Genomic DNA, 13,822 nt, shown 5'->3' with positions numbered 1-13,822 from the left:
ACACGCTCCTGGTTCGCTGGTTTTAAACCGTGCGCGACGGATTGGCTCCTCTTGTTTTCAATCTTCTGCTACAGCAATGCGTGTTGCCATCACCCCACTGCACAGGGCACTGCACAATCACACGGCCACAATCGCTACGCATGGTGGGGATCTTTCTTGCTTATCTTTCTCACCGTGCCGCGAACACATCTCACTCCCTTTAACTACTCCGCGCCAAACGTACAGTTTGCGTTAATGATAGTGCCTCACCTGAAATCCCACCGGCTGAGTGTGAGAGAGAGAAGTGATTAATGTGTTTTTTAATTTTATTTTTATCATTTGCAACGTTCCAATCCGCGAGGGCATCTTCCGTGGTGTGTGCCTGATTGTGGAAGGGTCAGAATTACTCTCACCAAACGCTCCAGGCGGTCCAGCCAGCTACGGTAGAATCGAACTAGGTTGCATCATCATCATCAACAACGGGTTGATTAGCAACAGCTCAAACACATGGCGGCTTGTCCCGGTTTTCCGTTTCGCGCGCCTTCTAATCGGGAATGGGAAGCAAAACGTTGATCTTAACCGCATCAGCATCATTACGAAGCAGCGCGCGCGCGTTCTACCATTGATCCACTGACCCTTGCACTCTGCGCTTTGCTGCAACGAAATTGCTGTCTGCTGCAACGTAACTGTGTATCCAGTCCCGTACGTGATCAGCAGTAGCACGGCCGCGCTGTATTTTTCACCCTGCACAAGGCCCTTGCAGCCCCGGCCAAGAGGAAGGGGAGACAAAGCATAATGGCGAAGACCATCGATCGAGGGTGAAGCGGTAACCGGTGGTTACGGATCATAATAACAACCCGGACCTCAAGCTCTCCTCTCTTATTGGTATTCTCCGGAATGCCCAGTACATCTCCCTCCGGGCCGTGTGTTGCCCAACGGATGGTGCGTTTAGGTTTCCCGCATTGCGCAAGGGGAGCGCCGAGACATGACCCGGTTGGTCGGTGACCCACTTCTGTGTGAGCCATTTAGGTTTTGCTGCCTAATGGTATTCAATTTCGATTCACACAGCGCCTTCAAGCGCTGGAACAATTTGATTTACTACTACCACCACCTGGGGGGGGCCTCTTTCCTCGTGGAAGTTACCTTGGAAATGGGTCTGGAAAAAGGCGTCCATTTTCACACCTGTTTTTTGACTTCTCTCGTTTGTATCGTTTAGTATGAAATGAAATGGAGAAAAAAAAACAGTCAATGGCGAACATCAAACTGTGAGCTTGTTTGTGGGGAGTTTGTTTGTGTTTAAGGATAATTATGCAATGGGCGATGCTGTTGTCGATCTCGCGGTAATATGTGTCCAAAGGGGAGGACGTTGCTTTACACATACTCTGTCCGTGCAATCGAATCATCCTTCACGTATCACGGAGATCAGTTTGAAAGCAATCAGACGCTTCCACTACACCCTCATTTCATTGCTACAAAGCAAAATGGTGCGTTTGGGCAAAATGTAATCGATGATCAGTGCCACAACCAACGGTGCCTATCCACGATCGAGTGCAAACGATGGCGAACGGAATTTGTGAAACGGAGTTCAGTTGTGGAGTAACGCAAAAATTTGCTCACTTTTAATTGTCCATGGGTGCGTGTGCGCTCTTTATTGCAATCAAAAGCTACTGCCAAAGTAGAAAACAAAACCAAAACTGTGTAAGACTTCCGGACTTCCGGATAGAAATCCAACCAACGCACAACAACAACAACAGCAACCAAATTGGCCCATTCGAACGATAAACTCCCAGCGTGGTACGGGTGAAATGGTTACGAAACGTTTCAATTGCAACGGAATCAGTTCCACCCGCGCACAGTGCGGGTTCACGATTTGGCGCAATTATCGTTCCACCTCCACTCTCCACCTCATTTGCGAACACCACTGCTCCGCATGGACCGGAGCTCCAAAAGAATGATAGAAGCACAATTGGATGGTCTCCGGAGGCGCCTCGTCTTATCATAACCATCGTGGCTTAAAAGTCTTTATCGTGGCGCCCACACAGCATGATAAATTATGCAACATTCACCTGAAGGTGGTGCCTCCTCGGCATACGGACATTAAACATTCAACCATTTAGCATTTGCACACCGGGGGGAAGTGTTGTTAGACATTTTCTGCAACATTGATGAACCCCGGAAGTGAGGTTCTTGGTTGGAATTTGGCAGCTTCTACGATCGGACGGATCGTGCCGTTTAATGGCGCGCAATGATTATACGGCAGAAGGTGTCGAAAATTAGGTGCGATTTTCGTGCGGGGGTTGTTGATGCCAGGTGCTCGTGCGGAATAGAGTGCGAGCGTGATGGGCTAAAGATGTTAGGGTGTAAAAGGTTAAAGGAAATTAGGGAGTGCAAATTGGACGTTAATTGGCGTTTCGCTCGATGAAGCTGCTGGTTACGGATAAGAAATGTGCCGCCAGTGTGGATGAAGAGTTTACAGAATTTTGGAAAATCTGGAATTTCCAGTCGTCAACCGGTTTATAGGACAAATTTGAGGATCATTCAGAACTCTTGGGAGAGTTGGAGGTTTCGAATTTTGTAGAAGGGATGCTATATTGGCTCAACTATTCTTTGAGTGTATTTGTTTAGATCCGCTTAAATTCCTCAATTATTTAACACTTTAAGCGCCGTGTCATATAAATTCGTATGACGGTTTTGCTCACCGTTCAGCTTTGCATCTGACGCTCAGTGATTCTCTTGAGAACGAATGAGGTAGGAAAGAGAGAACGAGAACGACATGTGCTACGCCGCTTATCGCCATGAAACAAAAGAGTGAGAACAATGGCACGAGAAACTGTCGCTCTCATCGCTCTCTTGCCATGCGCTACGTGCTCACTCAAAAACTGTGACGTCAGGCCGGCAGTCAAAGTGTTAAAAGGTCTTTCAGTATCAATCTAATAACTAAATATATTTTTGAGTTAGACTGATTTCTTGTAAAACTAAGATCATAAATGGTATCAACATATTCAGAACTTTAGTACATCACTCTGTTTCATGTCCAGGCTTTCCAAGGTGTATTCTATATATTTGAAGTAAAGGAATTACTTCATGGTATAGTCCTAACCAGGTGGCTCAAAGTACGTGAACCTAAGAAGTTTAAACTTCTCTTCTGAAGAATAAAACGAACGAAGGCATCAAACCTCCCCAAACAACCTCCAGTAGAAAGTTTGCAATGAAATTTTGCCACAAGTCCTCTTCTTCTGCGAAATCTTATCCCGCTCATGTAATGTGGCAGTTACTTTTGCCGCCTTTATTGCCACTAATCACTAGTATCGCTTGTAGATTACAGCTTCCAATTGCACCGATTATCGTTATGTTATAACGAGCGGGGCAGGGCGCAAGTGCAAAACTGAAGCCAAAACCTCCATTTCTGAGGACTCAATTGTAACTTTAACTGCGAATTGTGAAATAATGATGGGTACAATCGCCCGCCATCACGATCACGGTGCTCTGTTAAGCTTTTTGTACGCTACGATTGATTAAACTTCGCCGCAAAATACGATAATTGAACGTGTTGAACACGTAAATGACCAGCACGGATCCGATTCGAAACCGGCCCAGTGGAGGTGTGCGCGCTCGCAAACTCTCGGCACATTAAATGTCCCGAGACGAGGGATCTGGTCTCCCGGATCAAGTTGATCACACTTTCCAACACAGCAAACAGCAAACACACACACACACACCTAACATAGCCTTTTACAAATCGTTTGACCACATGCGCAGTCCAATGACGCGCCAATGCACTTTTATTACTCAATAAGCGCTCAGCTTTTAAACTTCAATGGGCGGACGGTGTGTGTGCCTTGTTTGCTACACTGCTTCCCTTTGCGAATCAGTTCGTCGCACTGGTGGTGGTGGTGTTGTGCGGCTCTGTAATCATTTCACTTTCTTTGCAAAATTGCCACCGCTCCCGGCGCAGCGGACGGGTGGGTTGCTCGAGTTATCTCTTTTAATTGCAAAACTGCAAAGATGGCGTAGAAAGAAAACCACACATCTTGGAAGCGTGGTGCAAGCCCTCCCGGGCACTACCCAAGTTTGACAGACGACACACAGACGGCTGTCGACGCGGAATTGGTTGCCAATCATTGGTGGAGGTGGTTTTCATTTTGTGGCGGGTGGTTTTTCCACCCGTTTGCCCGTGCGGAAGAAAGCCGTGGCAGTAGCAGAAACGTGTTAAAAGACGGTCTCTCCTCAAGGGGAGCGGGAGCAAGCTTTCTCCAGCGTATTTTTGCGGGCAAATTACGATCATTACTGGACAGACACAATTGTATTACTGTATATGTGTGTGTGGTTTTTGGCAATGAAAATGCGGGCACAGTTTTCTTTCCTTCATTATCAATTGACCGCACGCCAGCTGGTGTTGCGGTTTCACCGATAAAAACGATGTCGATGACCATCAGCGTGTGATGTCTGAGGAGCGCGAGTGTCCGGAGCGGAACTCAATGACCTCCGACAGATGACTCAACCTCTTTGGGTTCGTCGCTTTTACGATCGTTCAAAGCTTTCCTTCACTATTTAATACTTTTCTTCAGGGATTTTGACACTTCGTTAGGAACTAAATTGACCAAATCGATCCCTGAGGCAAGTGTGTGTGTGTGTCTTTCTCCCCGAGAGGCGGCTGAAATGATGCTCCAAAGGGAAAGTGGATTTTCCTTGCAAGGGAAGAACGCTCCCGCGAACCTGACCACCGGTCAGCACAACGTTACGGCACGGGGTATGGTCACCTTCGTCGCAAAACCATTAAATAATAATCAATTTAAAGTGAAACTCTTTTGCACCCCAACAACCCCGTCCTCCAGGTTGTGTCACCTGCCACAATACCGGATTTGAGCTCCGGAGAGTAGTAAGGCACCTAACCGAAGATTTCGCGCATTCAGGGTGTGGGTGCAATCCCCTGAACCTGTGCTGTCACCTTGGTGACAATACTTTCTCTTGAGATGATGGTGTGATGGTGGGACACATCGTCAAAAACCAAAGCAAACCAACCCGGTGCAATTGGGCGAGTTTTGCTTCCCTCTGAAAAGAAAGTACTTTAAATCTTTCCCCTCTGCTCTTGGGGTTTTATGAGTTTTACGAGACTCTCACACAGAGAGATGACAAAGTGTCGGTTCAAAAATTATGTTGTTTCGGCACATCTCACGCTCACAGGCCCGTGTCCAGCCCCGGAGTTCCGGCAGTAGCTTGACCTTCTCACGGATGCAAAACATTGCCCCCCTATTGGTGGGTAATTATTGCCCGGTTTTTTTTTATCCTCTCTCATTTACCACGCATCGTGAAAGCTGCAGCAGCAGTAATGGTCGCAGAAAAGCTGGACGTAAGAGGTGGACGTGCGGGTTGTTATGGTCAGTAAATTGCACACAGGATCGTTAAATCCATGTCTACACGCTGATAACATTAAGACGTCGTCCGTTTTCACCAGCCGCGCTCTCCGGGGGGGGTGCTATCACCACTGGCGAGTGAGTTAAATATCAAGCTTTTCCCAGACTCGTTCCACCTCCGTATGATCTCGAAGCCGTCAACATCAATACATTGCATATGTACCATTTATCGATTACCGTGTGTATGCATGCTTGCTTACAGTGAAATGCATCAAAACCTTATCCTGATCGAACCGGACTCCGCAGCACCACTTTGTTGCGTCACACGTTTTGGTTAACCTTTCCTCATTTTCTTTCTTTTCCTTTCCAGCAATCGGACCAAAATCGACCCCGCTTTGTCGCGGTGACGACGCTGGAAGATGTACAGGCGGTACGGTGTGCGGAGTTCCATCCGAACGGGCGCATCTACGCGGTCGGCTCCAACTCGAAGACGTTCCGGATCTGCGAATACCCGTCCCTGTCGGAGATTAGGTAAAAGAATTTGCTCATGGCCCCATTGTCATTTCAATCCTATTTTTGTGCGTATGTTGTTGTTTTGTAGCATCTTAAACACTCCCATACCCATGTTAGAGACATTAGGGCACCGGTAGGAACTATTGTGTATCGAAAGGTCGTATTCACGCACATCACATCCAACACACACACTTGTCCCGAAACTGTGCACTTCCATCAATCCATCTTCATTTCCGTTGTTTTCTTTCTCCCCTCAAAATGTCGGCATGTTAATGTACCTTCAGTCACGTGCGTCCGTCCGTGCGCTGCGCACATTGCATCATTGCTCCACTCCACGTACGCGTTTCGGTGGAAGAAAAGCGTTATCAAACTCCATTAATGCATGATACTGCCTGCCCCCACTGAAGAGTGTAGAGTGAACATGATCTTCTCACACGAAGACAGTGGTGGTGGTGTGCGTGTACCTCATCCTCCTTATGTGCATGTGAATTTGGCATCTTTTGGCAGACCGCGAGCACGCACGCACGCACGCACCGCATCCAAAACGGCAACAACAGCATCCCCCCCCCCTGAACCCCACTCACTCAAAGCTCCCAATTGCACAAATTCCATTGCGCATGAGGGGCAGGGAAAACGCTGCGACTACTGCGCGTGTGTGATATCGTCGTGGTCGTCGTCGTCGTCGTCGCTTTTCACGTAGACACGGTACTATTCTGGTTCCATCTTCCATTTTTGCACCAGTTTTTTCACTCCCATCCAACCACCTTTTCGCTCTCTCTCGCTCTCTTCACATTCGTATGGAAACAATAATCAACAAGATATTTTCCCCTCCTCCGTTTTCGTGCGGCCGCCCTCCATACTCTTCTCTTTCGCCTGTTTTTTCCCCTGTGCACACGCAGCAAAAGATGTGAAACTAGCTGGTGAGCGGAAATGGATGAGTTTTCCCTTTTTTCCTAGTATTTTTTTTTTTCGTTCGTTTAGTTTCTTTCTCTACACACACACACACTGAAATACAGACGTACAGGTGGCTTTCTTAATGTTGAGCGAGCTTTTTTTTTTGCTGCAGTGAAACAAAATATGGATTTTTTATGTTTAGTTGCATGGAATAGATGATGGTGTGGCTAAATAGGTGGATTTGGTGTCCAGGTCTAGAGACAGGTGGCAAGTTTTTTTTCTGCGCTGCTTTGGTATTAAAAACGAGGAATAAACACTCCTCCCCCTCTTCGCATTGAAAGCTGGTTTTTGAATAACTTCTGGTGAGGAGCAACAATGTATCAAACCGATCGGGACGGGACGATCGTGTTCGATCGATCGAGATAATGGTTGTAGTGATTTGTTATTATTTAGACGTTTATCGATTGCGTTCGAATGATTGAGTTTGCTCATTTATTGCCTCCGCTAATGGGTGGACAATGTAGACATTCAAATTGCATGCTTGAAGGATGGTTAATGTTTCAATGTTTTAACGATAGGCTTCGGTTTGTAAGATACAAAGTAGATACATACAGCTTTTACTTTTCCCCCAGCTTTCCTAAGCGATCGAGATAAACGCTTTTACACTTTTACTGAAACATTGACCTAATACAAACACCGGTTTGCATCTCGTCTCCACCTCAGGGAAGACCACAGCACGTACCAGCCGACGGTGCTGTTCAAGCGCACGAAGCACCACAAAGGTTCGATCTACTGTATGGCGTGGTCGCCGGCCGGCGATCTCATTGCGACCGGCTCGAACGACAAAACGGTCAAGCTGATGCGCTTCAACGAGTCCCAGAAGCAGCTCGAGGGCCAGGAGATGGAGCTGACCATGCACGACGGTACGGTGCGCGACCTGTGCTTCCTCGAGGACAGCTCGAACAAGTCCAGCCTGCTGATCAGTGGCGGTGCGGGCGACTGCAAGATCTACGTGACGGACTGCGAAACGTCCACCCCGTTCCAGGCGCTCAGCGGACATGGCGGGCATGTGCTATCGCTTTACAACTGGGGCGGTGTTATGTTTGTGTCCGGTTCGCAGGTGAGTGAGGAATGGGTGAAAAGGAACCCAAGAGAAAAGCAATTATTATTAGTGATTATTTACTTTATTTTGTTTTTTTTTTCTTATTTTAGGATAAAACCGTACGATTTTGGGATTTGCGTACGCGCGGCTGCGTCAACATGGTTACCCCCGCCACGTCACCGGGCTCCCGGCAAGGGTCGCCGGTGGCGGCGGTTTGCGTTGACCCGTCCGGGCGGCTGCTGGTGTCGGGGCACGAGGATAGCTCCTGCGTACTGTACGACATACGGGGCAACCGGCCGATCCAGTGCTTCAAACCGCATTCCTCAGACGTTAGGTAGGTGGTGGAAGAGCGCGGCAAACGTGCAAATTTAACTATAAAGCATCAAACCGGTCGAATTACAGACAGTTTCGTAGCGCTGGCTGTGCGAGTATCAAGCTTTACTGCGCGCTTATAGTGCATACATTTAGGCGTTTAAAGCTCACGAAACGAATTAGCTCACAATGAACGTGTCTTGATTGCAATATTTCACTAATTTATCAAAAAATTATACATACCAAGTCTATAAGCTATCTGTTTCATTGAATTGAGTAAATAATTGTGTCGAAAAGAAGTTTATGGCACCCTGGGGCGGTTTCGTTTCACTCGCGCGTTACTGAAGCGTTACGAAAGCGTTACATTTGTACACTTCTCCATGACCTTCTGCGATCGCAGACCTTCAATCAACCCATTGATATATAAAAAAGCAACAACTCTGATCATTCTTCTTTTTCTTCTCCTTCTTTTTTTTAGATCAATCCGATTTTCACCCTCCGCGTACTACCTGCTGACCGCCGGTTACGACAACAAGCTCGTGCTGACCGATCTGCAAGGTGATCTGACGATGCCATTACCGTCGGTGGTCGTCGCCCAGCACACGGACAAGGTGATATCGGGCCGCTGGCATCCGGTCGATTTCTCGTTTCTCTCCACCTCGGCGGACAAGACGGCCACACTGTGGGCGCTGCCACCGATCTAGATCGCCGATGAACCGTGACCGACGAAATGGGACGGGTGTGGGGGTGAGCGCGCAGAGCCCTCCCAAGCCCTCGGACCCCCGTGATCGTGGAGGTGTGTTGCCGTCACGGACACACACACACACACCCAGACACCCCGATTGTTATAATGTTATCTGTAGAGAGAGAATTTGTTTTGTTTAACGCTTAACGTGTTTGTTTTTGGTTTGCGCAACTGCTACCTTTACTTCTATTTCGTGCTTGGCGTGCACGCTCTCGTGCGGTACACTGCACAGCTACATACAACCCCTCTTACACCCCTGCGAACTTGCACGCGAATCAGTGCAACGTTTTCTGTTTTCCTTCTTATTCTATTTTTCATTTATTTGTTATTCGCTCGTTGGATTGGGGATCGCTTAACCCACGCGGCAAAGTCACCAGTGTACGTTTATTGTTTTTTTTGTGTATTATATTAGTAACTAGTTAGGTGGAACTGTGCTGCAAAGCAAAACAAAACAAACCCCATTTGCTGCATGTGGTAGTGTACCGTGCAAGTAAAAGCAAAAGACAAGGCAGCCAAGTGACAACCAATACTAATTTAATAGCCCAAACCTTCCTCCCCCCCACCTCCCCTGTAGGACACCCGCCCTATCGCCCTTAAACTCCTTTCTCCATTTTGCCCTTATTTGTCTCAGTGCACACCATACCGCACCAAGTTGTGTGTTAAATTTACGATCCCCCCCCCCCCCCTCTTCCCCATCCCCAGAAACAGAGTGGAGGGAAAAGCTGAAAGTACAGCTTGCTGGTATTGTATTTATGTATAAGCTATAAGTGAACAAACAAAAATGGCAAGAATCTAACGTTATTGTAGGGCAATTTTGTAGGGACAACCAAAAGACACGAACTCCGCAGCGGATGAAATGGCAGAAGTAGAGCTCTTCAAGAGGAAGGATGCAGAGGGAAGGTGAAAATAACGAGGAAGAAGGATGAATAGTTTTGCTTCTTGCCCGGTTCGTTTAAAAAATAGGTTTCCTTGCGTATTCGAACGCGCTTTTTTCCCGGTGATATTACTCTCCAAGCTTCATCGTAGCATCACAATCAGGATGTATCATTTGTTGTTTGGCAAGATTGCTGCTTTGGGTGGTTTTATGGTGAACTTACTTCTTTCTTTTCTTTTATTTATATTTCTATTTACTTAATTGGTTCGTATTTTTATATGTTAAATATGTCTCTACTTTTCTACAGCTACACAAACACTGTGTGGTGTGTAGTCACTGTACTGATTGTACTGAAGTATTTTTGCTAGTAAACATCATCGAGAAAATAAGAGTATTGTTCTGAAGAAGTATTAGCACCACCATCATCAATCATACACAATCGGTTGTTCATATCTTTTTCATCCTTTTCAAAAAAAAATATTTTTAACTAAGCACTTTCCTTTTGTCTCATTTCAACACCCAAAGTAGTACCTACGTTATAGAGCAAAAGCGAATGCAAAAACAGAAACACCCCTGTGCGTTATTAATCTCAAAGGCTGAATTTAAACACACACACACACACACACACACACACACACACACACACACACACACACACACACACGAATGATATTCCAATGCGTTATTAGATATTATATTACTTCGTTACGCGAACGCTCTAACACAAACACCTAACACCACAATCATCATGCGAAGGGGAGCACAACACATTATCATCGTACGCTGTAAGAGATATTGTCCATGGAGTCAAACATTAATCAAAATCATCACATAACGGTTTTCACAACTGCAAGAAGTGGAGCGATATACTGGTTGGAGCGGAAGCAATGGAAGCACGCGTGCTACTAACTCGTCTGACGATGTGTGGCCTTGTGTTCGCTTCCTTCGTACTCTTCCCGAAAGAAGAGGGAAGAATAGAGGGTCAGAAAATTGGGAGTGCGTGCGCGTGTTGTTTGCGGTAAACATTCATGCAGAGCAGTTAGCGTTCGTTTGCTAAACAACGTGAGAACAACTTGTACTAATCATTAGCCTCTAGGGAGAGCCGCGACCGGACCGAAATCGAAAGTGATGTATCTGCGAGCCGCGAGAGTGGAGAAGGAATAGAGAGAAGAAGACGCTTGAGATTGAATGAGTACACAGTACACGACAGTACAGTAACCACCCCAGAGTACGCTTGTATGTGTTGCGCCTCACAAAAGAAGGGCCAGTGAAAAACGGAACAGAAGCGGGAAGCGGCAAGAATCAAAATGTGTATTTTTGGCTTTAAAACGGTATTATTATTATGATTATTGAAAGTGTAAAGAAAAGCACACACATACACACATTAAATCAAAACGCTACTGCATGTAACGACACTAACGAATTAACTTCTTCTTATCCACCCTGCCACACACACACGCGCGCGTGCGTTGATTCGTTGCGGATATTCTGATATGAGATTAATTTAGATGCGGAAAAGGATGTATGAAACTGAGCATTGGCAAACGGTGGAGAAAGCAAAGGAAAAAAAAGAAAACAACAACTCTGATATGGCAAATGTAATATTGAGGAGGGCAAAACAGAAAAATAAATACAACTAAAATTTCATCTATAAAGTGCGTTTGGTGTGCTACATTTTTTATCTTCTCCAGGAAAGAAAGTAGCAATGGCGACCGATTTCCCATTAGCAATGGTGTTTTAGCAAACTCTCTTTGGCGGGTGATCTGGGATTTCGTTCGTTGGTCACACGCAGTCTCAATTTACACCACAAACCTCCTCAAACCGGTCGAATCCGGTGAGCAACGTGCTGCTAACCAAGCAATCGAATTCGAATAGTAGGACGAAACAGCGATTTCAAATAAGAAAAGCAAATTCGCTCCCAAAGTGCTAATTAAACATTCAATTCAGGGCTTGTCTAGCATAAACCGTTAGCTGGTTGTATCGTGCTTGTACTCCATTGGTGGTTTTTCCTCATTTTTGTATTTTCGTCTAACTCCAATTGAATAAACACGATCCATCACCCAGAACGGAACGTTGGGGATGTAATTTTTACGCCCGAATGGCTGCAATCTGCCCAACACGGAACATCAAACAGGCACGCTTCGACGCGTGCACGAAGGAAGGCGACAAATTGACAAAAAAAATGTGATAATTTGTTGCATTTCGTGGTGAATTGCTTTTTAGTGACGCTACGTCACGAATTAACACGTTGTTGAGGATTTGGGAGCTTACGTCACAATTAGCGTATTGATTGATTGATTTTTGGTCTTCCTAATTTATGCTTTTTTCGGACTCCATTGTATGATAATTTTGCGATCTGCATCACGTCGGTTCTAACCACTACACACACACACATACGTGCTGCTGGTAGTATATTTAATGAATGCAGAATGGTGTACAGAATGAGTGTGACTGAGATTCGAAACTAAAATTCGCTACAGCCTGCGCGTAGGGCTCTTGCATACACCAAGGCACTTTAAAAAATTAGTTGTGTCTGAGCACGTTTCGCACAAAATAGAACACACAGCTTCGTACAGGAGCCGGGGCCGTTGCAGGTATATTTGCATCACACAAAATAAGGCTAGAGAAAAGATAAAAAAGACGAGCAGATGATGATGATAGCTTCAAGGTCAGGTAAGCAAGTTACGGTGATCAGGAGCGATTGTTCGGCAATCTGTAGTCTCCCATCAATCACCTAAACAACATGAAGATCGACAAACTGTCACGTTTTCTCGAAGAAGAAAGAAAAAGAAGCAGAAAGATTCAATCAACAATTTAGATAACGCGATCGCGCGCTATACGTACAAAAAAATTAAACAATTCAATCGCTGTATCGCTTCAGGTGACGTGCATCGAGCCGAACCACGTGCTCGTGCGCACACGCTGTTGCCATGGCAACGGTCGAGCTCACATTCGCCTAAATGTAGCCTCCTCCAAACAGGTTGTAAATAAAAGCATCAATGCACAGAATAAAAAAATGTACAAAAAACACTTAACATTTCCTAAATTGTCCACACAAACACAGGCTTTTAAGGCTTTCCGAACCGTGCCGGAACCGGTCCACAAAAAACCCGAGACAAAGCTCGTAAAACATAAACGACGGCACACAATAAATACAGGAAAAAAAAACCCGTCTATACTAGAAGCACACCAAACGCCTCTGCCCCAGCTAAGCAGGCTCGAGCAGGCACTGAATGAAGATGAGAAAACGTCATAAATCATCGTATCGTCATCGCAAAGCGGTGGCCGGCTTAAATGGTGGCTCTCTTTCTAGCGTAGCAAAAAAGTGGTAGACGCACAGAGAAGAAAAAAAACAACAACAACAAAGACAAAGCGAAAAAAAGAAGCAACTTTGCAAAGCAAAAAAGAAGTCAAAACAGCAATAACGAAAGATGGATGGCAAGCATAGGGCCGCGCGCGTGCACGCATCGTGGAGAGAGAGAGCATAGGAAAAGTACTGGCGCGGAAGAAAAGCTTCACAAAGAAGAAAGCAAAAAGAAAAGGAGGGTTTTAAAGGGAGAGAGATGTAAACACCGCGGGCATAGAACGGGGTGGAAAGAGAGAGCAAAAGAATGGAAAAGAAAGCAAAGAACATCTTCTTCTGGAGGCATCATCATCATCATCATCATCATCAGCAGCAGCAGCAGCACCGTGGCGTTTGGATGTGTGTGTACACGTGTGTAAGCGTGTTAGTAAATACAAATCAAACAGCGTTCAAAGAAATGATGCTGCAAGGGTTGGTCCAAAAGTATTGGCAGTGAAAAAATATGTTACAAAAGTTAAGCTCTAAAGAACTATGCGCCTAGAATTATGCAAATTGTAGCGAATGATCGCGTATGAGATAATTATACAGTAAAAAATGATTTTTACGACTTTTATACTTTAAACTGTATGTGTTTTGAGCTGAGATTGAATATTTAGTTAATTATAATAAAAAGGGTTTCACAAAAAGACTCAGAAAATGTTAAACATTCAATTAGAATTTATAAACATTAAAGCTAAATTAAGAA

The 13,822-nt window shown here is 45.6% G+C and overlaps 1 protein-coding gene across 15 annotated transcripts in view; it reads left to right on the top strand.

The window, feature by feature from the left end:
* Nucleotides 1-11,428, top strand: part of LOC121594688 (WD repeat-containing protein 47) — a 66,542-nt gene extending 55,114 nt beyond the window's left edge. For 14 of the 15 annotated variants that reach the window (XM_041918275.1, XM_041918274.1, XM_041918271.1 and 11 more), the window contains 5 exons: nt 5,704-5,864; nt 6,746-6,766; nt 7,464-7,860; nt 7,953-8,176; nt 8,633-11,428. In XM_041918275.1, the coding sequence (XP_041774209.1) occupies nt 5,704-5,864; nt 6,746-6,766; nt 7,464-7,860; nt 7,953-8,176; nt 8,633-8,858 (1,029 nt within the window). In that variant the 3' untranslated portion in view covers nt 8,859-11,428. The remainder of the gene's footprint in view (nt 1-5,703; nt 5,865-6,745; nt 6,767-7,463; nt 7,861-7,952; nt 8,177-8,632) is intronic. The other variant, XM_041918280.1, reaches the window with a different exon arrangement.
* The last annotated feature ends 2,394 nt before the right edge of the window (nt 11,429-13,822 follow it).

The sequence above is a fragment of the Anopheles merus genome, chromosome 2L (assembly GCF_017562075.2).
Source record: "Anopheles merus strain MAF chromosome 2L, AmerM5.1, whole genome shotgun sequence".
Taxonomy (NCBI): Eukaryota; Metazoa; Arthropoda; class Insecta; order Diptera; family Culicidae; genus Anopheles; species Anopheles merus.
The sequence above is the reverse complement of the archived record's forward strand: the minus strand, read 5'-3'. Positions and strand labels throughout refer to the sequence as shown.